Here is a 25,041-nt window from a genome sequence, read left to right on the forward strand (position 1 = left end):
TTGCTTGACTCCTGAATTCCACACTGGTTAAAATTTTCAGTCAAAAATTGATATCATAGTCGTTTTCGTTAGCCAGTAAAACAAGTTTAAAGAATAGGGACAAAGAATTGAGTCAACACTGTTAATTTATTATTAATTTACTAATTGAAAAGCACGATCAATTCCCGCTCAAATAACTTGAAGCAACGTGGGAACAGTATGTTCTCAGTTTAGCCTCCTGGTCTTTGCACTAAGTTTTCTATTTTCCCAGAGGGTAGAGCCAGCTGCTGCGAAAATCTAGAAATGCATGGCTTTATTTAGGGTGGTGCCAAAAATAGTCTGCAAATGTCGAGATTTCGTGAGCAAATATCCGGAAATCATCTGTATACGAAGGCATAAAGTCAGTCGCACTCTTAACACGTCAAGTGACGGGCTGTCAATAAACTACTATGATGAGTAATGAATACAGAAATAATTAAAACATTTTCAGTTTGATGATAACTACGATAGGACAAAATGATGAGAAGTACTATTTCTGTTTCGTTTCTGTTTTAAAGTTTGTTTTTAAGAAAGCTTATACACGGTTTTGTGTACTTTTTCCACCTGTTATGTCTTGTTTTGCAGCTTTTCTTTACCACTCTTACATTTTAGCGGCCATTGTTTACTAAACAAACAACGAAACTTAAAACGCACAAAACGTGTCAACTAATCTTTGTCTTCTCCGCTAAACAAAATACAAGAGAGCAACATGAGGCCTGAGTGTTGCAAGACGGCATTTCTCACTCACAAAAGAAACTTGTTTACAGTGATGAAATTGAATCTGACACACTCCTTTCTTACAAAACATGTGGATGCCTCTTGGGTCTCGTCAAAGGCTGTGGTTCATCTCTCTTTAACGTATTCGGTTTGTCGTTCAGTTGGTTGGAGAGCAAGTAATAAAGAGAACAGTGTGTTTGCAAGTTAATTACCGAGGTGTTGATATGCGGTCAATTAATGTTCATCTTAAAATGGGGGTAAATCGGCAAATTTAGTCATTTATTGGAAAGAGGATTAGCAGCTTAACTCTATGGTTTGCTTGATTAATAAGCTTATGATTTTTATTTAATATATACGATGTAAATAAACAAATCTAAGTAACAAGAAATTAACGTGTAAAAGTGACAAAGCTGCCAGCCAATTATTGCCAATAAGTACCTAACAGTCACTTAGAATAGACTGAAGTTAAGAACGAGAGTTCTAAGTCGTGACATCCCAGGGACGACTCTTTTTAAAATTAGGAGATATGATCAGTTCCTTGGAGAAGTGTTCAAAAATAAGCCCTTAATTCCATTTAATGCTTCAGGTGAAAATATTGGTGTTCAATTCAGCGTTTTTAAACAATCCCATGTCACACGGACTTGCTGGCTTAATACGGCGTGTATTTGTCCGAAGTTATAATGTATAACCAAACAAGAACGGAAAATTTTATAGCATTGTAATTTTGTTTTTGGAAATGTGGTTATAATAATAATGGAAAATAAAGCAATGATATACGTGTTATCAAGTAGCTAAGATGTAGTTTAGTTTATTTTAAATCCTTTTCTATTAGTGAATAAGCAATTAGTTAAGCCTGGCTTTCACTAGTGCATAAGCATGAGCATAAGCCGACATACCCAGGCGCACAAGATATTGATAATTAGCCCCTTTTGCTCGGAAATTTTAGTAACAAAGGGTGGTATTTAGCAGCGCTCTACTACGCCTGCGTATGTCGGCTTGTGCTAATGCGCCACTGAAAACAACCCTTTACGAAATCAAAATAACTAAGGCCATCTTAACTTCGTTTAGCGATCGACCCAGATTATTCTTCCTTATCCCTGAGCCCCCGAAACAAAAAAATCGACGGTATGCATGCAAGTCGGAATTCTTTACGCTCTAATCTGGAAAAAATATCTGACTAATTTTGCCACTGCTGGTCAATATTTTTATGCTGGACACAATAATCCTAGCGTACGAAGCGACAACGTGTTCGGCGTGTTAGCCAGTCAGAAACCATGTCCACCATGAGTTGGGATTCTTAATAGTTTATGTTATATTTGAAATATTTGTTTATTTATTTACAGTGTCCCCAATTAGCACATTAGTGCTAAATACATCGACACTTAAATAAAGTGATTATTATCCTGATATCCTGCGATATCAAGTCACTTAACTTTTGATCAACTTGACGGTAGTAAAAATAATTTAACCATCGAAGCCGAGTTGGTCTCGAGTGTAAGCTCTTTGACAAAGCAGTAGTTTTTCGGCCGAATTTGGGTACGGTAAATACCTAATCGTACCTTTTTAGTACAGGTTGGTGGAATTTCACGCCTGATACGCCTAAGCCAACCAGTTCTGAGTTTTCCCATCTCTAATTTCAATTTCTGGGGAGACTTTTTCAAAATCGACCGACCGAAAATCAGAACACCTATTCGATCAACGTATTGACTTACTGGAACATAATATGACGCACTGAAACCTATAGAAGTGCGCGTGATTGATTGATGAAAAACAGAGAAATAACAGTACACATGCACTCTTTCACTGGTTGACTTTAAGAATATCACGCTTAATTTTTCGTGTCACAGCCAACTTCTTAACCTCTCTTTTACTCCAATCAAATGTATATGGGACCAGATTAGATGCTGCTTTCTACTAGTTTGTTCTGTTGTGTCAATACGATTACTAAACTATACTGCACAGGCCACCGCAAAAGCAACAACGCCCACACGTCTAATCAAGAAGAATATGATCTGAGAGAACTTAAGACACATCCCCCATACATAGGCCTCTTCCAATGATAATCTTTTCCAATCTAATTTTAGTGCGTGGTCAAATTGTGAAGCTTTTAGGAAAGACCTTTAATTGGTCAATTTAACTGTCGTAATAACATTGAAGGTTTAATTTTTATAGTCAATCAAATAAGCAAAAACTTGTGCCTGGATTTTCGAAGCGCAATTCGTAAAGAAAGAGGAAGAAAAATTCTAACTGTCCGGCGCTTTGAAAGAGCTTTCCAAAGAGATCTTTTTCGCTTTAGTCCGTTTAGTACTTTACGAGGAACAACTTTGGAGCGGTTTGAAATGCAATTCTTCTGACTGCAGCCATGGCGCCTCATGTGAATCAATCAGGCAGAGAAACGATAAGACTTATTTTCGAAGTAAACTTAGGATAACACATAGGAGATAATTTTCCTGCCCAGCGCTTTGAAAATGCTTTCCAAAGAGATCTTTCTTGTTCTAAACGGTGCAAAAATTTGCCCCAAGATTTTCGGAGCGAACGTTCTAACAAACGGGAAACTAATATTTTAGCTGTCCTGCGCTTTGAAAAACCTTTCGAAAGAGATGTTTTTTGATTTAATCCGTTCAGTTCTCTTCGAGAAATGACTTTCACGTGGGTTAGAAATATGAGTCTTGGCGCGTTGTGTTAATCATTCATAGAGGGGAATGACACAGCTTTTCTTTTAACTTCGGAGAAGCACGTATAATTTTCCTACCCAGCGCTTTGAAAATGATTCCCAATGCTTACAGTGCGGTAGTTCAAAACAAACTGATTTTTTTTCTCTTAACTCCCTGGATTTTCAATTTCCGATTTGGATGGACACGACCCGATGACCGTTGAGTGTTGGCTGCGCGATCATGGGACCGACGCTAAAAATCACTTTGACAGCGTGAGGCAAAGCCCAAAATGGATTAGGGATGTGTTCTCTCAGGATCATAATCTCTTGGTTTAATTAATTTATTTCCTTCAAATAACGTTTAAATCATTGTGGGAGCAAGTTCGGCTTCAGTACTCTTCGCCTTCTTCAGCTTCTTCTCCTCCTTCAGCAGAATCCACCCCTACTTCTTCGTAATCCTTTTCCAATGCGGCTAGATCTTCGCGTGCCTCAGAGAACTCTCCTTCCTCCATTCCCTCGCCTACATACCAATGGACGAACGCGCGCTTGGCGTACATCAAGTCAAACTTATGATCCAGTCGAGCCCAGGCCTCGGCGATAGCTGTTGTGTTGCTTAACATGCAAACTGCACGTTGCACCTTGGCCAGATCACCTCCTGGGACGACCGTAGGAGGCTGGTAATTGATTCCAACCTGGACGGGAAGCAATCGTACAGTAAAGATTGTAAACAGTCTGACTGGAGACATTGCGTGACGGGGCAAAAATAATATCTGCGATTTCATTTAACACTCGGGACGGTGTTTGTTAAAATGCTCCGCTGCGTGTAGTATTTTCAACTTATCTCGGTGTTTTCCAAATGTGATGAAACACTATTCTCGTGTTTGATGCATTTATCAAATTTGTTAATGATCAACTGTTTTTTATTTGTAAATTGGATTGAGACAATTCAAAAACGATAAACAAATTCTCAAGATGAAAAGAGTATTCAACCAAGCCACATTTAAAAGGAAAAGAGGGATGGAAACAAACCTCAAACCCCGTTTGCAAGAGACAGTAACAAACATTGCATGGCTATGTAGCAAGATTGAGAAAGCCATGTCTTCAAATATTGTTTATTTGTTTTCTTTTATAAGATTATAATCACTCAATCCTTCCTAAATCTTGAAAAAAATCCATTAAACAACTCGCAGTGAGTCATATTTTAAAATACCTTGAATCCAGTCGGGCACCAGTCCACGAACTGTATCGTCCTCTTAGTTTTTATAGTGCCTATAGAAGCGTTCACATCTTTCGGTACCACGTCTCCGCGGAACAATAAGCAGCAGGCCATGTACTTGCCATGACGTGGGTCGCATTTTACCATCTGATTGGCTGGTTCAAAACAGGCGTTCGTGATCTCGGCAACATTTAGCTGCTCGTGGTAGGCTTTCTCGGCTGATATAACTGGCGCATACGTGGCGAGAGGGAAGTGGATGCGAGGATATGGTACCAAGTTGGTCTGTTAGCGTGACATGTACGGTTAGTTAATTACTCTAGCTCTCAAGAATTTGCCTCAGCTGGGTTTCTCGTTGAAAGTGTAGTGAGGTATTGGTGTGCGACATAACAAAAGAAATGTCAGGCGATCAGTAAGAAGACGACTTTTTAAGCGAGTAAGGGCGGAAAAAAGAATATTCTACAGCCAAACCTTGATGTCCAAATGCCGATTGATAACGTTAATAAGAGATTACAGATAATCATGCAAGCTTATTGATAAAGATGAAATTAATCCTGCCACGAGCCTAGGAAAAAGAAAAAATCTGGGTATCCGACAGTATTCCAACCCATGACCTCTCATATACCGCTTGGGCGCTGCGCTGAGCTACAGAGATAATCTTGGTAAGCTAGGCCATTTTACTCGGAAAATGGTCTAGCTTATTGCTTCTGTCATTGTAAAATGCCCTTTTTGTCGCTTATTTGGTTCTTTATTTCTCTGGCGTTTTTATTATTTATGTCACTTGGTTTTGTCCAGCATCTTCAACTTTTAAACGTGGTCAGGTGTAGAAGCTTAATATTAGTGGCGACCCAAAAGGAATCTTTAACATTAGCTTTATATATCTGACCACGTCCAAATTTAAAGAGGTTGGACAAAACCAAGTGACATAAATATTGAGATCTACCTTATAAACCGACTTCAAGCCTACACTAATCCTTGCAAGCAACGTAGCCTGATTTTACCTTGAAAAACGACTTGACTTGTGCGTTTCACGTTGAATGTCATTTGAAAATCGATATCTTAAACTTTTTATTGTGTTCTTTGCCTTTTAATCGAAATCGGCGGCAATTCTTTGACCGTGCGCAAAGCATCATGATGCACGCACATGTACGCAATGCGGACCTATTTTTTGTTCGGCCGCCGGGTTTCAAAGGGCTCGATTCCGTAACGGAAATGAGTTTTTCTATGGTGAACTAACCTGAAATTCCGTGAGATCCACATTGAGTGCTCCATCAAACCTCAGAGATGCAGTAATGGAGGACACAATCTGTCCAATCAGTCGGTTGAGATTGGTGTAAGTCGGCCTTTCAATATCAAGATTACGGCGACAGATGTCATAAATTGCCTCGTTATCGACCATGAACGCGCAATCAGAATGCTCCAGGGTGGTGTGAGTTGTAAGAATCGAGTTGTAGGGCTCTACTACCGCTGTGGCTATCAGAGGGGAGGGGTAAATGGAAAACTCCAGCTTGGATTTCTTGCCGTAGTCTACCGATAGGCGCTCCATAAGCAGAGACGTAAAACCAGAACCTGTTCCTCCGCCAAACGAATGGAAGATAAGAAAGCCTTGAAGACCGGTGCACTGGTCGGACTGCGCATGCAAAATAAATGGCGGAAGTACTATTTATTAAACAATAGAGCAATTTTCCCGTGTTTACATAACCTCAATTAAGCAAAGGGGGATTCGGAGAATTCGAGACAGTTACGTACACTCAAGACACAGTCTCGGGTTTGCATAACTTTCGAGAATTCCCCCAGCCCCTCGAGCTAGTGTTTAGATGAGGCTATGTATTAAAACACGGAAAAAGTACTGTACTGCTTTTATAAAATAAATCTCAAAAAATGCGCGCGAATCTAAAACGTCACAACCGTGTTTACACTCTCATCTAAGCACACCTATCGACCAATGAGAGAGCACGTAGTATCTCACTTATTTTATGGTTGAAATTATCCGAAGTCAACAAGACTGACCATATCATAGACTGCATAGTTGGCGGTTTAATTTAGTTGGTTGGGGGTAGAGGACCGTGTAGGAACGTGATCCGCCCAAAGTCACCATTAAATATCACATGCAACAGTTTCCTGTTAATAATAACTTATTACAATTTACAACATAAATATTGGGAACAAAATTCTTCCATGCATTCGTTTACAGGGAGGCTGGTCGGGATTTCTATTTTCGACAGTGTTTCTAAACGCCACATCCCTCTCCTTTCATAATGAATCTTGGTTTCAGAAAATGATGTGGTATGGGAAATAAGTATCACGCCACTATACTTCTTCAGTGTTACGTACCAGTTTCCTGATTCTGTCGAGAACAAGGTCGATTTGTTCTTTTCCAACCGTGTAATGCCCGCGAGCATAATTATTAGCGGCGTCCTCCTTACCGCTTATCAACTGCTCAGGGTGAAATAAGCAACGGTATGTACCAGTGCGGACTTCATCTGTGCGATAAGTGAAAAGACTGATGATTATTAAACGATCATCAAGAAAGAACCGAGTCTTTCTGGTAGCCGTTTTACGATTTCAGCAATGCTATTTATTCTTATAATCCAACAAATATTTTTCGCACGATTCGTCTAAACGTGTCACTTGACTGAATATGCCCCAGATAAAACTGGGGAACATCCGAGTCAGTATTCCCCAATTTTCAAAACTGCGCGTGTTGCGAAAAATATCTGAAGGATAATAAACACAATAACCTCCATTTGGCGGGAAAATGTCTTCAGATATTTTTCCTTAGACTTAATCTGTTCCGAGAAGCGAATTCTCCTCGAGCTACGCTTTCGGAAAACTGTTCGCTTCTCGAGACAGATAATGTCCACGGACAAATATCCGAGCATATTTTCGAGCTAAATGGAGGCTATTCCTTATATATCATATTATATATCAAGATCGTGACTGTGTGTTCGCAGAATCGTAAATTAGTCAGTACATGAAACAAAGCAATAACATACCGTGAACTAAATTGCACAATAAAACTAACAATGACAATTTTTTCACAACCAAAAAAAAATTAAACCAACGCTTGCTAATGCTTTAATGTTTTAACTGGATACTCTTAGGGAGGAACAAAAAGAGAAAATAACATGAGGTTTCAAATTTTTTAATTAAGTCTCTGAGATAAAGAAACTCAAAGAAAACAAGCTACATGTTCCAACGATTTCTTCGGATGTTTATCTTTCCTGGGAAAATTCGAATAACACAGCAAACACCTGTTCGGTGTAAACAAACGATTACAAAGGTTATCATCTCGATAATTTCTCTAATAGTTTCTTTAAAAGATCAAATAAATCTTGCAGTGCGCTTTTCTGAAACAATTGCTGGTTAGCTTGTCAACTCGATAATTGTGAAGAAAAATGTGTTGGGAGTATCCCTTTGATTTAGCAATTGTAGTCGAATTAGACGGTGTCATGGATGCGCAGCTTCATAATAATAATCATAATGATAAGGAATATTGGTCTGCAACTGGCAGAGACTCAACAAAAAACACTGATCACTAGATACCAAACCGCATGCGTAGTCGTGTAAATTAAATTACGTTTGACCATACCAAAGTTGTTTCAACATCTACACCAAATGTAGTTTGCTTTATGGGCTTTTAGTTAACATGGTATCGGTATTGTATAAGTTTCCTCGAGGAAACAACGGCACAAATTCATATACGAAATTAAACAAAACAAATCGTCCAAGAAAGAGTATGTAAGTCCGTGAGCAGGCTTGTGGGACCGTGACTTTGAAACACTAAAAGTCAACAAAACCACAATAAAACACACGGGTACATTTTAAACATTAATGGGCATCAAAAGAACAATAAACATTTTTTTTCGCACATACCAACCACCGTTGGCTCCAAGTCGACCATCACGGCTCGAGGGACGTGCTTTCCAGCTCCCGTCTCACTGAAGAAAGTATTGAACGAGTCGTCTCCTCCACCAATAGTTTTGTCGCTGGGCATTTGTCCATCCGGCTGAATTCCATGTTCCAAGCAGTAGAGTTCCCAACAAGCGTTGCCAATTTGAACGCCGGCTTGTCCGATATGAACAGAAATGCACTCACGCTGTGGACAGAGAACGGACACCATTTAAATATAAACCACGCTGGTTTTATTGAATGATACTTGAAGAAGAAAACAGTCAAGTTTGAAACTTGTTTGACAGTTGCTCGAGTAATGTTAAGTTTTCTTCTGTCCTTGAACAGTGCTGACCAATAATTTTGTTGTATGTCGATCGATTCCAACATCGCAAAGGTAACCAAACGAAATCGAAGAATTTCGGAGCTCTTCTCGGATAACGGAAGCTAATCTCTAATATTTTTCATTTTTCAGTATGTTAGAAAAAAGATTCTACGGCGATCTCCAAATATATGTAGAGCTCCGTTTCGTTTTTGTCTACATAAAATATAGGAAGGAAATGGGAACTTGATACTTTCAACGTTTACATCTATATTAAAAAAAAAAAACAAAGCATATCAATGGCACCGTGCATTTGTCAAAACAAGTCTGACTCGTCAAGAGAAGAAACCCAAGTAACTTGATCACGGATAAACATTCTACAGGCGGTGACAAATTACCGCAAATGAATGTAGTACTTACCATGTTGGCCGGTTCAATTCTTCGCCGACAACACAACCCCAAAGGCAAACTTGTAACAGAACCGCAAACTGAGTAACGCTCGCTCGGCGATAAACGATAAGCTTGAAGATTTTCCACTCAAGCCGGATAATATTGCACCTGCGAGCTTGTCAGGAAGCTAAACAATAGACTACGTGTTGAAAGGATCGCAAATTATGATTTGTCTACGGGAGCTAAATTATTCATTCACGGCGCGTCCACCCACCCCCCAACCCCCCCCCCCCCCGGCCGCAGAAATAAATTATTTTGACTTGCGTTGAGACAGTTGTTTCTAAATGTTTATCTTTGAGCTTTCTTTAAATGCTGTTTTACTGAACCCAGTAATTTCGAAGTTTTATTGATTAAAATACTTCTTTAGTTCAATAACTGCAATTATCGAAACACTTGTTCTTGTCACCTGTCCTTTAGGAAATAAATGAAGAAACATTCCCTCTATTTAGCAGATAACAATTCTAGCTAAATCAACAGGGCCTTTTTAATAAAATTCAAGGTTGGAACAAACCTTTTCAGAGAATTCGAAGGTTTGGGGGAAAAAAAAAATCGATTCTTACGCTAACAAGTTGGTAAACTTATCATTCAGACTTTCGCCATTTGTCGAGTACTTTTTTGGTAAAATCATCATTTATTATTCCATTTCAAGTGATTAAGTACATAACACGCAGTGACAAGCTTACACTGCTGTCAAGTCACCGTATAAAAGTAATTTTAAAAATTGTGATTAACTCGACTTCACGCCTCTTCACGCAAGTGTAAATATATATGCCTGAATCAATTGTAATTCAATGTCTTTTTCCTGCAGAAGTTCGCACCAAATCTTATCAAATTAAGACATGCAGTGCCCACGCATCGATTTCTCGCAAACAAAGTTATCAGTAACTTGGAAAATGGACACTGAATTAAGAAAATTAATATTTCGCTAGGCTTTCGTTAAGTGACATGTACCATCCCCACCCTCCTGTCCTCCCTTTAACGTGAATACCTGTGGTTTTTGCTCCGCAAGGTTTACTCTTCCAGCGGAGTCTCCCTCATTTTCGACATTTAAAGATCGTTTTACCATGTCATTGTATTGTCAAGAAAGCAGGTCATGTGTGAACTAGGGGATATTGCTTGATGTACTTTAAAGAAACCTGTCCTATTTGTAATTATATGTATGTAAGAACACATGCCAGTCCGTAAGAAAAGAGAATAGTTTGAATTTGGAAATGAAAGCGTCGGCCATTTTAAACAAAATTCTCATTATAATGTAAACCAAGCCACCACCTGCCCCTCCCAATATAAGCCTTTCCCGAATCACGGACGACTGTGAAATTTGATCGTTACGCTTATCATTATATGATAGAGAAAATTACTTCATTGTGGTTGGCTGAGAGCAGACCAATTGTAATTTCCAATTACACGGGAGTGTCTTATCAGCGCAGGTCGCGGGTAAACAGCGCGGGTCGCGGGTAAATTGGTGCAGGTCGTGGGTAAATTGGCGCGGGGTTAACTGAGACAGTCTCTCGTGCATTGAGATGTCGTGAGTTAAGTACATTATGGTAGTAAAATGCGCTTTGTGAATTTTAGTATTTTATGTCCGAGCAAATGGTAGTTAATCATATCTTAAACACGGCCCTCCTACGCTTTTATGATATCGAGAAACTAGAAATAAATGTTCTGAGTAAGGCATCGCTTTGCTAGTTCAACTCCTATCTGAAAATATGGCAAGCCGTATCGCGTAAACCGGATTTACTCGATATCGATCGATATTTCCCGTGCAATGAAAACTGTAACAAAATCCTCGCACGTGATTGGTTATCAGTAGCCCCGTTTGAGCACTAATAGGACAGTTCACGGGTCATGCTTGTAAGTCGCCCTCTGGTATAATATGTAGATTTAGGCCAGCCTAAAAGCGTAGCTCCTGGGCCGGGTTGTTCAGAGCCCGATTAAGCTAACCCAGGAAAAGGTAGAATTTTGATTTGAGTTTTGTAACTTTACAATGAGGTTTCTGTATATTGTTTAGCCTTCTGTTTTGAGTTTTGATAATTACAAAATACACAAAACAAAAGCAGTGAAAAACATTTGTATAGAAGAAAAAGTTATAATTCGGTTAACTTTTAATCCTGAGTTAGCGTTAACCGGCTTCCGAACAACTCGACCTCGTTTTTAACAAGTTAACCTGACATGAGCCCGCGATCCAATCGAAATCCATAACTTGGTCAGCGGTCAACTTAAAAAAAAAACATGTGACCTCTGACATGAGGTCTAAACTTGAGAAACCAGAAACTGCAAGGGACCGCATACGATAAACGCTGCCAACGTAGGATCTACATGAGATCTGATGACATGCAGCCTCATGTAGATCCTACGTTGGCAGCGTTTATCGTATGCGGTCCCTTGCAGTTTCTGGTTTCTCGTTTATGTATTTTCGGACCGTAGGTCTTTTCATATCCGATACGCTGTGTTTTTAAAGTATGGTACTGGCCATGCGGTTGAATGTTTAAATGTTTAGGCTGGCCTTGTCCAGCCACATTTATTCTTTTACTTTTCGAGACACCAATCTTGACACTTTGTCTACCTGCGCCCCAAAACACGTGATGTGGCAACGCGTGTTTCGGGGCGCAAGTGAGTTCAGAGTACGGAACTTGATATAGTGAACGGGTCATTTTGCAATTTATGTGCGTTGGCTGTTGGGCTGGCGTTACATATCTTCGCTACACAGTGCTGACGAGCCCCAAGAAGGGCGAAACAGCTGTCCACTGTTGCGATCCTACTTTATCGGTTCTTGTCGTGTTGGTTCTCGAAACGTTTTTCACGTAGTATCAGCCTTGCAGTCTATTGTTTGTCTTCTAAACTTGAGCCCGCGATATGGCCAAGCGATGCTGGTCAGCGGGTACCTTGTTTTGACAGGTGTCAATTGATCATAACATGGATGTCCAATATCAAAGAAGACCCAAAGAAGTACATGCACGGTAAACCAAGGCTGCATGTCCTTGCAATTGTCAACCTATTATTTGGAGTATGGCCGCCATCTTGCGCGACTCCGTCGCCGCCGCCATCGTGCGTACGCGCCCGCGAGAAATACCGCTAGCCATGATAACCATGAGAAAAACAACTCATGGGTTTCCTTTTCTTTTCTTATAGAAGTATGGGACTCCACTTGGCGGCCTGGCGGCTTGGTGGAGCTCCGCTAAAAACGTGTTTTCTTTCCAAAGGCCTTTACGCTCTCTCACAAACCAGAAAACGCTGCTACGAAGGTTGAGCGTTCCCAGGATGTCCCATCGGCTGAACTATTCAGACTAAAGTGAGTGGCAATAAATTAAAGTAATTATTACAAACAACCCAATGATGTACAAAATAATAAGAAATCTAGCACTAATTGCCTTGGTTTAGAAGACCTTCTTTTCAGTTATAAAACATAGTCACGCGCCGTGTTTAACGTTAACGTTGAATTAAAATTAAGGACCCTTTTAAGAAAGCTTCTTTGAACAGAAGCTAGCCCAACAAATGGAACTGTTGTGGATTCGTGAACGGGGTTGGTGTTTGCGCGATTAACGATTTAAACCGAACAGAACAAATAAAGTTAACTTGGTAAATTCCAGCCAAGTTTTAAGTTAACAAGTTTGAGTTAAGAGGCTATTCTATTGGCAAACCATCCTCTTTTAACTCATTTATCGTGGATTCAGTTACTGACAATTTGTCAGCCACAACACTACCAGGGGTTGTAAATAAGTCCAAAAGGGTATGCTGTTGACACAAGTCGCGCTCGGGCAAAAATAAAACAGTTTCGGTTACAAAATTTGACCGTATGGGAAGTACTTGTTAACTCTCCTTCATTTTGCAAATTTCTACACGCTCGACATCTTGACACAGTTCCTCTTTTCTTTTTCTTTTTTCCTCAAGTCCAAATCTGTGCATGCTGGTTTCTAGCGTCTCTTCTCAGCCAGAGAAGCCAGCCAGCCTTATCCTCGTCCCTTGGATCTTCTCGAATAAGGTCCTCCCCGAGGCCTTTCGCCCTTTTTAGTTGACTTCTTGTCGCTTTGTCTTGTCTTTGTTTCAGGGAAGAACCATTACCTCCCTTGCTGTCGCCATTTTAAAGTGCATTATATTCTACTACCAGCTGCACGTTGTCTCGAGCATCAGCATGAGCTGCATCGAAAAGGGACTTGTTCATACGGTCTCTTTTCACAGCTGCCGTGAATTGTTTCCGCTTGTTTTATTGTTTGTTTTGTTGTTTCATTATTTCCTCCATTCATTGTTATATTACAAAGATATTTTTTATATTACAAAGTCATTATTATATTGCAAGGTATCTCTCCGGTTGATTCATTTTCGGAGTACTTCTAAGTCTTTAATTTCTTCTTTATTAATTGGTATACTTCTAAAACAGTAACTCAGCACTATACCAGAAGTTTAAAAATAAATAACTCAAAAAGTAAGATGTCATAAGTAACGGTACAAATGCTCGAAATATATAGTTTCTTTTGTGCCGTCATTCGACCTACCTGTGTAAATATTTTCGATCGCTGTCCTCTTCAGTGAAATTCTCTGAGTCTTCCTTAGCCTTGTTGTGTGAAACAGGCTTTCAGTCTCAGCTCTAAAAGACGATTGCACAGTTCAGTTTAAAATATATTCTGTTTTCTTCTCTTAACTTTCGAGCCTGCCGGTTCCGACAATGTTTGAAATGAAATTCGCAAGTCAGAGCATGGGGACCAATTGACTGTCGCAAATCTTCCATATTTGACCCCGCCATGTCGGTAACCCCCCCGCGGTACTCCCTTATATGGGTTACATTGGTATGTGCGGTCCTAAAAGGTATGGCTTTTCAGCTGTTTTGGTCATAAATAGGGTATCTATTTTGGCTATTTTGGTCCTAAATAGGGTATGGTTTTGCATTCTAGACTTGAATTGGGTATGTTTCTTAGAAGAAGCTACTTTTTCATCATTATCGATAAGAAACGAATGACAGCTTGTCAGGATTACCGCGCCGGTCATTTAATTTATAAACATAATATGGGTCACGAGAGTCAGCCAAAGGGACAGGTGTTTTAAAAATGTTATTGAATATAGGTCTACCAACGATCACCCCTTATTGGTCTATCAAAACGTTTATTTCAGGTTTTTTGCTCATGATTATTTTTTGCGTTACCCGCGAGTGCCGCGACCCACGCTGTATACCCGCAACCTTCGCTGTTTACCCGACCCGCGCTGATTAGACACTTCCTCACTAAATGGACATAATTTGTATCTATTTCAAACAGGCCAACCCGAAACTGCACCCATTGACATGTTTGACAGTCGTTGTATACTCGCAGGCGGAGCCATAATCGGGAAATTAGCTCGACAGGGTACCCCCTCGTCCACCTCACTGCCGCCACGTTGGAAAAAAGGGGAAGAAATTCATTTATGATATTTGTACCTGGAAAGATGGAAACAGGAGAAATAAATTCACGCGGCGTAATGCGAGATGGTAAAGTGATCCCGCGTAAGTTCCCTCGTCAAACGGTCTTTCCCGCAAAAAGTTTTCGTGACGTCACTTGTTTTCCCGTGACGCGGAAGACACTGGTAACGAAAGAGAATCCAAACATGGCGACAAGAGGATTATAAACTTATTTTGGTGCCAATACCACGATTAATAGGGCATCTATGGCATCAGTTTCCTATTGAAGCATATTTTCCTCGTTTAGCTGGATTTGGGTGCACAGAAAGTAGCTGTGACGGCTACAGAACACTGAAGTGAAGACCACCTTTGTGCCGCTTACTGACAACCTATTGGCAAATTATTCTACAAAACTCTTACTAAAGGTAAGCTTAAAACTAAAAGCTGCTGTTTACGAAAATTAGTTTTTCTACTGGTGTTTTTCCATTGCTATTGCCCAAGTAAGTATTGAAGTTGGTTGAATTTTACTGTGTTGAGCTTTTATAATTTATACAGCGGCAAATTAAAATTCTCAGTACCTCTCGCACGTGCCCGCCGTTGTTTTGAGCAAAAAGTATCCAAGACTGGCCTTTGTTCGAGGTTATAAGCTTACAAAACGAAATCCCAATCTCTTAGAAATCCTCTTAGACAATACTAAAGGTGCTAGAAGTTGTAATTGAAAAATATAAAAGGTGCAAAAAGCATTTTTTAAGACACAGAGGATTTCCATCTAGTTTGCATATATTTTTATTTTGCACGTGGTAAATTTGAACTTTTGTAAAACTCTTGTATTCCTTTATAAATTTCAAATCCACTATGAACATGTTGTTTTGAATAGTAATTTTTTTCTGGGTTCTGTGCTCATATCCCTTTGTGCAAAACGAGAATTTGGGGGTTATTTTTTTGTGAAAAAAAAAAAAAAAACCTCTTAGTCAACGGGTCTAGGGTATGTTATGAGCGGGTCAATAGATGTGTGAGCGAGTGAGTGAGTGTGTGAGTGAGTGAATGAGTGAGTGAGAGATGTATGTATGCCACACCAATCAGAAAGGGGCTACTATAAACAACCAATCAGATTGCCGCTTGTGAAGATTTCATCCAGATTTTAGAACGGCCATCTTTGTTTTTCTATAAACAGAAACAGGTATTCTTGTATTGGCCTTATTCTGACATTTCCGATGCTACATTTACATTGGTGAAGCCGAGGACTTTGTAAATGGGTTTCAAAAGATTTCATAATTCGATAATCAGCTGAGGAATCATACAGACTCGCATGTCATCAAGGCTTTGCTTTTTGCATTACTTGAAATTTCGAATAAAACTAGTCTTACCTGCTTGACAACTTGCTGATTTCTAGAGGAACGATTGTTTTTAGAGCAAAATACACTTGTTATGGTAAGGGGGCTTTTGTCTGTGATGGTATTCGCCAGATCAGTTCCCATCGATATCATTTGCATTATTTGTGAATACAAGTCTCAATTAAGAAGCCCTGTTTACTGAATAATACTGTATTCTGGTTAAAACGTTTCTTGAAATCAATACTGAGATACTCATTTGAGGTGGGTTTCTCTGAATGAGGCCACTGCTGGAGTTTAGCTGAAGAAATTTGTTTTTGTCGCAGGTAAATGGCACGGGATATTTTTATTTGTTAGTTTCAAATGGTAACTTGACACTTGTTTTTCATGCACAAGTAGTTTCAATTTAAACTGATAAATCAGTGAATCTTGTTAACACAGTCAGAATAAACAAACAAGAAGCCAATTGCGGCATGCCCAGACTTGATATAAATGTTTGGAAGTCATTTGTTTTAGTCTCTTCAGTGGCATTTTAATATCTTGCATTAATGGCAATTCTTAGAAATGGAAATTTTTAGCAGAGATTTTCTTAAAGTTTGTTTTATAGAAACTCTTCAAATATTCCTGAAGACTCCATGGCGACAAGTTAAACTGTGAATTAGTTAGATTAGACTTTGAGGTGACACAGTTGGTTCTTTCATTTTGAAACAGATTCCTTGCGTAGTTCAAAGAGGTAAACTAACGCCTTTCTGTAAATGACTTTTTGTCGCCAAAAAGGCCCTCAGGCGTTGAGAAGGGTAATGGGACAAGGGAACTTCCTAAAGTCTACAGATTTCACGGCTTCTTGTAAAATTTATACGGTTTTTCATGTGTCAGGTTGTTTCAAGTCTTCAATTAGGTAATGCTCTTTACCCTCAAATATATCTTCTCGTTTAAACTGGTTTTGAAATCAATGTTAATTTAATTTGGTTTCGTGGAAAATCAAAACCGAAAAATATATATGATCATTCCTGGCAACAGAATGAGACCATACTATTGCATGATGATGTTATAATATAATTGGCTCTTGTGATAAAATGAGTCAGAAAAATTATCCAGAATCGACACCAATCTGTCGTTTATCGTTAGCTACTATTACAGACTGCATGATGTTTAGCTGCCTTGCTGGTAACAGCTCCATGTAGTTCTAATAAACAAAGCCACTTATCAACTGTTAAAGTCAAACCTTGCTAAAAGTAGGCTTGATATGATATAAATTCCATATCCTAAGGTGAAATGATAATCATGACTGTTAAGAAGAGTCCACTGAGTTCTGCTAGATCCAGGGGCTTTTAATTCACAAAAAAATAGTTCTTGCATGCCTTGTGTGTCTATGTTTTGTTAGGTGGCTCAATTGGATTTTTGGCTAACAATACCGTTCAACTTTGAGCGACTAGAGCACCACTATTATCAATCCAATAGAAAATCAAATGTTACTGGTGTGCTAGAGAAAGGTGAAAGTTTCAAATGGGGTACATTTCACCAGGATCTGAGTTACCATAGCAACAAACATGTCACACTTTCACTCATATCACGTTAACACAGTCACACGGAGGGTAAGCGGTGCATGCAAATGGAGAATCACTATGCTGAATGTCTTGTTTATGTTTAGCATAAACATTATCAAGACATATAGTTTTATTGTACTGCTAGCTTGCCAGAGAGCAATCGCACGTTTTATTAATTCATGATGTACAGAAATGAACAATAGCATGGTGATTTGAGACAAAAGACAATTATAATAAAGACAACAAGCAACATGAGTGAAAATCAGCACAATATCTTCCTGAGTTGAGGCTGAAAATTAGCAGCCTTATGTAAAATGGGATTACATTGAATATGGATTAATCTCATTGAGGACCAAGTCAAAAAGATATTTATCAGTGTTTTTTAATTCCTGCCCAATTTAATTTTTTTATATAAAAAGCAAAATAACACCCCACACCAGATGATATTCAAGCCAATATTTCTGAAAGTCAAACAGAGCGATTTCTCTGAGATTTTCACTCCAGGTATTAGATGTTATAAGATTCATTTAAGACCAGAATACCATTTAGTCAAGTGTTGTGGACATAGTTTGCAATAACATTTAAAAACAGCTTTGTTTTTAGTGCAGAGTGCAGCATTTGGATGGTTTGGGGGGCTGCTGTCTACTAAAGTGCTAATGCTGTAAGATGTAAACTTTAATGTTTGTTTAATTAATTCAATTCAATTAATTAATTGGCCTGGTGGTTAGGGGGTGTGGTGGGAAAGGCAGTTGTGTACACTACATAAAATGTCTAATGCTCACGCTACTCCCTTCATAACATTGCAAAACTATATATATGTTTCCCAAAATCTCTTGGTATCCTTGTGGTACTATTCTTTAAAGAAAATAAACAATAATTGTTCGAAATGCATGCTCAAATTAGTCAGTGTAAGTGTCAACTATACATTAGGGGAAAGATACATTTCATGCAGGATTATAATGGAATGTTGAGTGATTTTCCTTGTGGTAGAACATAACATGTAAAACGCATGCATTCAAGCATCGTTAATGCGATAAACTAAGTTTCTCGAGTACAGATCTTAGTGGTTTTTTGTATGTCGTATGATACCACACTCTCGTTTTTACTGGGGATAGCAGTTATATTTCGGGTATCGTCAGTTCTCCCTTTTTAGTGCAAACAGTGCCGCTGTGACTGAGGTCTTTTTGAATCACCCTAGCTTGGCTCAAGAAATGTCATCTGCGGTTGTCAAACTATTGTGCTTAAGCCAAGGTTCAATTGCAAATGAAGAGTGGAAACGTATTACTTCTCCTTAATGATGATAATAATATAATAATAATAATTATAATAATAATAATTATAATTATAATAGTAAACGTTTATTGAGTCTCCTTTCTCAGCTTAAATAGTTTACCTTTTTTCTGGTTCACGCCTTCATCCTTATTGTTATTCTTGTTAATATCTCACTTTGTTATACTATTAATATTTTATTGCATATTTTCATTCTATTTCTCACTGTACAACTGACGATGGATGATATCTCATCCGAAACATGTATTGTCTTCATTGAAAAATGAACTTCAAAAACATTGTGGCTCATCAAAGCAATATCTTACTTTGTGCTGCTACGAAGCCTTAATAATAGTTAGTTCTCGTTTATCACTGAAATTTCATTAGCAATTTGAATAAGACAAAATCTTTCTTCTTCCATTTTTTCATAAGATATTTAACTATCTACCATTTATCTCCTGCAGTGAAAAAAAAGCACATTGCCCCTATGTTTCTGAGAAAACAAGGGTATTGAGTTGTATACCTTTGTGATGAAAACAAAAGTATCAACTTGAAGTTACAAACATTGGTATAAAAAGTAAAATTTTCATGTTTGCTACTTCGAGAACACATAAACCGAACACCACAGTAAAATTCAAAGCCGTCTTAACAAACAGTAATTGTAAGTTCTGGGGCCTTGGATGAAAATACATACATAAAACATACACACTGTTTAGATTATGTGTTGTCAAGTCTCTATTCTTTATGATATTCTGCAAGGGCTAAAGGCATAGCTGACTGCCAAGGAGGAGAATGGCAGGGGTGAGGACTTGTGTGACTACTATATGCCAGAGCCGTAAATTACACTCTGCACTATCTGGGATTGTCTCACTAGCTGTATTTTGACACCTTGAAACTTCACTCATAATTTTCTTGAAAATGCTCTGACTTATAGATTTTTTTTAAATTTTGCCATCGTTAAGACAACTATCTCAAGTCCAAGATCCCCACGTCTTACATGTATTTCGAAATTTATCCCTGATGGCAAGTTATTCTTCGGTCTTATGTAAAATGGGTTATGGCCTCATTTCGTGTCTATGGTAACTCAGACCTTTGTAAGACTTACTTGTCCTAATTTGAAACTTGTAAAAATTTGGCCTTCTTTGTGCCTTTTAGGCTGTGTTAGGTTCGCAAGGCATTGTGGTAAAATCTACAGCCACCATCTTTTTTCCTATGGTGGATTGTAAAAGGTACAGGGAAGTGAAATTATTGTTTTAAATTTCAAACTGACAATACTATACTTTGAGGTCATAAATTTCCATCAACTTGTGTATTTTTGGGTCTGTTAATTATTTCAAGAGATTTTTTGTTCTATTTTACACATGACTGTATACTTAGAATTCTACTTGTACACTTATGGATGTATGCTGCAATCTGATTGGCTGAGGTATCATATACTATGAGCTATTAGTGTGCAAAGGCTTTAGGCTGTCTACAAATCGACAAAGTCTCCCATACATGTATTTCTGAAGTTTCAAGGAAACACTTTGGAAAAAAGATAATGAAGTCATAAAATTCTTGAGAAGGTGAACAAGAGGATGTTTAACCCTACTTGGATTTAAAACCTTGAAATTGTTAAAAAGTTAACAAGTACTTGAACATAGCTGCCAAGTTGACAATACAATAGTCCATTTTGATGTTACACAATTGAAAGCAGCTGCTTGTCCCCTGGCAGACATTTCTTTGAAAAAATTGGCAAGTTCATATGAAACATGGATCGCATTTTACTAACTTTGGTTAGAGTAAAAGTGATTGTTGGTGAGAATCAAATAAAATTACAAAAATGTGGTCACAAGGACCAAAAAACTGGTAGTGTTTCAAACCTTTTGATAATTTGAAAAAGAGACTTGAGACACAGCTTTCCAGCTGTGCTACAAAACTATTTCATTTGAAATATTTGTTTATTTATTTAGTGTCCCCAATTAGCACATTAGTGCTAAATACATCGACACTTAAGAGGTGCCCTCTGTAATTTTCAACTGTGGCCACTTGGACCAGAAAAAATCAAATTCCTCAGACTTTCTCAGATGAATGGTCTAGATAAGTGATTCACAGAAATATAACTTTCAGTTCAATTCGATTCATATTTTAGCGCTGGGACCACCATCTTGGTTTTGCCCCTCTGAGAGGGCTTTCAGCGGCCATTTTAGGGCACATTTTTAACAATTTGCCATACAAAGAAAACGATCTAAATCCGGGTAAAAACCCTTTATTCGAGACAAGCAGATGTTTCTTGTTACATTGAGAGGCTGTTTTGGCAATTTGATCATCACCTGATTTTTCTACAGAATTTTAAATTTCTTCCCTTTCGGACTACTCATGAAGCGCCATAAAAAAGGCGAAGTTTAAAGGAAAATATCGCCAAAAGTACATCACTTGAGATCCCAAAACTACCCTCCACTTAAAGAACAATGTCTCACCTTTAAAAACATGCAATAAAATTTTGGGGCAGTTAAAACTGTAAAATGTTAGAAGAAGAAGTTTAAGCTGTGCTTTTGTCAACAAAGACCGCCGTCCTAATTAGCATAATAACGTGAAAATAACGATGCACAGAGAAAATAATGATATATTCCACTTATCTCGCGACATGTCGACAACTGGATGTTCCACGATGCCTCATGTTATATTTCCAGTATGTTTCAGCCACATTTTCGGTGATTAGTGTACGAAATCACTCTCACCACGGTTAAGCAGATTTCAACTCTCCGAAGCCCGCTTCATAACATCTATCAATATCATTTGTCTTTCGCCTCATAAGCCGCCGTTTACAAGAAGTTTAACAATTTGCTGAGATCCTAACTGACCCAGAAGTCTGTTAGAAGCGTTTAAAATCTTCCTTTTAATCGAGGATTCTCAACAAGAACTCGTTTAAGCTCAGTTCTGTTTTGATCTATTATGCACCTGCCATTATTCCACAGATTGCGTTACATTTGACAAATGCGCATTCCAACGGGTAGGGGTAGGGTGGGTAGAAAGTGAAAATGTAACCAACATTAAAGCCATTTTACGCATTTCTGTGGCTAAACTAGTAACTGGCTATGCCAGAATGATTTGAACATGAGCTTCTGCTTGCAGGTATTTTCTAGGTTATTTTTGCAGGGTAGGTGGGGTGGGGGGGGGGGGGGGGGTCGTGTACTAAAAAAAAAAAAGAAAGAAAAAAGAAAACGATAGACAGTATCAGGTCAAAGGATTATGATCTGTGTATCTTGATCAGCTTTATCAGTTCATCAGTGAGGCCCTATTAGGGGTTTTCAGGATACTGGATATTTGGGTAAAAAGTTAATAGGATGCAAGAAATTTAGAAGAAATATTAATGGGGTAGAACATGTTTAGATCAGATAAAACAGGACATTAATTGAGTAGGAAATCGTTGAATTGGATTTAACAGGATACAAGATATTTAGGACAGAAATTAACAGGATAAGGGATACACTGACACCCCCCCGCCTCCCCCATCTCCCACTATGGGGCCTCAACAATGGTCAGCTATTTAGGATAAAATAAATGTATGTCAACTGCTATAAACATTTATTCTGGACTCTTAGTACTTATATCATGGTGGAATAGGAAAGTCTTGTATCAGATTTTAGGGGTTTTCAGCTCCTTGTTAGTAATTTCGAAGCCCACACTTGTTACAGTGAATAGATAGATAAAGACGGGGCTGGAGAAATAAACAGAGAATGAAATGTGTCCCGAATTCTGTACCGTTTAACAAGAATTTCTTACATGGCAACCTTTGTGTCTGCAAAGAGATCGAGGCACAGCATTCCACACTATATTTGTAAACAACTATCCTAATCTCATTGACAGCCATTAGTTTTTGACGAGAATTTTCATTTATTACAAATAGAATACAGATAGAACTCCAATAAAAAGCCTCTTCCTTGTGTTTTTTTTGTTCAGCATTATACTTGTGTCTTTCGCTGCCCGAAATGCCATCAAATGCTGCGAAAGGCAACAGACTGACAAGCAGTGCGCAAGAAACGTTTTTCTCGGGTCAGGAAACGGCCATAAAAGTCGAAGCAATTACTGTAGCACAAAAGATGAGGCGCTCAAAAGGTGAGGCCAGAATTAGGCGGTTCACCTGTGATGAGTTCCTGACTCCTTGCCACGTTTAATCCTTCCTCTCGAGAATGGCTTCAAAGCTTAGAAACAGACAGGAGAAGGTCCTCCAAGAAGATACAACAACCGCTGAGAATCAAGCTGCAGATATTTTTGACAAGTGTCAGTTAATTCATCCAATTATTTATGACTCATTCAACTTGTGTGCCTTAAACGCATCTATAATGTCTTTAAAAAGCTAAGCGTCAACATTAGTGCTTCGATTGATAGATGCGGGTGTTTTAAAGCGCCCTGCATTGGGTTGAAAACTAGTCTTGTGCAGACATGCAGCTGTGCTCCATCACAGAACTGAACGTCATTAGCGGCTGTGGGGTGCCTCAGGCTCAAAACGAATGGTGCCTACAAAATACAAACGTGTTTCCGCCAGATTAAGAAAACGTGGAAAAAGTAGATCGTAGCCAGGGTTATGAGAATCCACAAAGAAAACTGGGGGTAGTCATTAATTTTTCCGAGATAATTAGCTACTGCTGACGGTAGCATTTTTCTGAAAAAAAGGTAAAGATATTTCTTCACAGATTCTCCTAAGGTTCGCCTTTACATCCAGAAAACTAAACATATTAAAAAACATCTTTAAACTACGTGGTAAGTGGTAACATAAAAACCACTTTTGATATGTATTTAATAACAGAATCGTCGCAACAGCACTCCTCTGGCTTAGCCAAAATACAGTCTACATAACTTTTCCTCACAGCCAAAAACTAATGCATTGTCGAATAGGCTTGCCACTTCCAATTCATACCATAAAATGTAGCTGTAATGACCTCTTTGTTAAAAGTTAAATGAGTTGTTTCATCCTTTCGAAAACTTTACCGGTGTCCGTTACTTTTTTTCCTTTTCCTTTCCAAGTAAGTTAAACATTGATGTCTCTCGCAGTTGTTTTGTGCACGCATTATGCCATCTATAGTTGAATTTCAGTATGATTTTTTCTACGGATACGATAAAAGGTAGTTTTTTAACTGGAAGCCGTTCACAGTTAGTGCTTGGCAATATGCTGCTTTTCTGGTAATCCCGGTTTTAGTACAGGCTCGTAATTGTAGTGCGAAATTTGTTTCGCCCACAATAGAATTTTTTTAAGTCGCATGCTTGGTAGGGTAGTTAATTATGTCACTAGTTCCAACCCAAGCGCGCCTGGCGTTTAAACCGTGCCTAAAAATGAAGGTACCGTCCTTAACTGCCCTTCAGTAATTTTCTGAGCATTTTCTTTTCTGATGGAAAAGTGACACGACTGAGAAAATGTAAGAGGTTTCAATAAAACGTCGCTTATCATTACTTCCTGCGCACTATTCGTCAGTCTGTTGTCTTTTACAAAATTTGATGGCACTTCTGGTAGCGAAAGACACATGCTACCCGCATTAATTTTTCCCCTAAATTTCTTGCATCCTGTTAATTTTTTACCCAAATATCCAGTATCCTGAAAACCCCTGATAGGGCCTCACTGATGAACTGATAAAGCTGATCAAGATACACAGATCATAATCTTTTGACTTGATACTGTCTATCGTTTTCTTTTTTTCCTTTTTTTTTAAAACACGACCCCCCCCCTCTCTCTCTCTCTCTCTCTCTCTCTACCCTGCAACAATAACCCAGAAAATACCTGCAAGCAGAAGCTCATGTTCAAATCGTTCTGGGAAAGCCAGTAACTAGTTTAGCCACAGAAATGCGTAAAATGGCTTTAATGTCGGTTACATTTTTACTTCCTACTCACCCTACCCCTACCCGTTGGAATGCGCATTTGTCAAATGTAACGCAATCTGTGGAATAATGGCAGGTGCACAACAGATCAAAACAGAACTGAGCTTAAACGAGTTCTTGATGAGAATCCTCGATTAAGAGGAGGATTTTAAAGGCTGCTAACAGACTTCTGGGTCAGTTAGGATCTCAGCAAATTGTTAAACTTCTTGTAAACGGCGGCCTATGAGGCGAAAGACAAATAATATTGATAGATGTTATGAAGCGGGCTTCGGAGAGTTGAAATCTGCTTAACCGTGGCGATGTCTGAGAGTGATTTCATACACTAATCACCGAAAATGTGGCTGAAACATACTGGAAATATAACATGAGGCATCGTGGAACATCCAGTTGTCAACATGTCGTGAGATAAGTG

At 38.7% G+C, this 25,041-nt stretch overlaps 2 protein-coding genes across 3 annotated transcripts in view; one reads left to right on the forward strand and one right to left on the reverse strand.

Annotated features, from left to right (window-relative positions):
* Positions 1 to 1,515: 1,515 nt before the first annotated feature.
* Positions 1,516 to 9,451, reverse strand: LOC110066500 (tubulin alpha-1D chain-like). The gene is made up of 6 exons (XM_089297003.1): positions 9,235 to 9,451; positions 8,478 to 8,700; positions 6,936 to 7,084; positions 5,839 to 6,231; positions 4,599 to 4,886; positions 1,516 to 4,080 (listed from the first exon to the last, which is right to left on the reverse strand). Exons 1-6 carry the CDS (start codon positions 9,235 to 9,237, stop codon positions 3,778 to 3,780), a joined length of 1,359 nt encoding a protein of 452 aa, XP_089153129.1. The 5' UTR covers positions 9,238 to 9,451; the 3' UTR covers positions 1,516 to 3,777.
* Positions 9,452 to 14,794: 5,343 nt separating this feature from the next.
* The window catches only part of LOC149118506 (uncharacterized), a 29,341-nt gene continuing 19,094 nt past the window's right edge, over positions 14,795 to 25,041 (forward strand). For both annotated transcript variants that reach the window (XM_089297073.1, XM_089297079.1), the window contains exon 1: positions 14,795 to 15,054. The gene's annotated coding sequence lies outside the window, so the exon portion shown is untranslated. The remainder of the gene's footprint in view (positions 15,055 to 25,041) is intronic.

The sequence above is a fragment of the Orbicella faveolata genome, unplaced genomic scaffold (assembly GCF_042242905.1).
Source record: "Orbicella faveolata isolate gen_17 unplaced genomic scaffold, um_ofav_v1 contig_1, whole genome shotgun sequence".
NCBI lineage: Eukaryota > Metazoa > Cnidaria > Anthozoa > Scleractinia > Merulinidae > Orbicella > Orbicella faveolata.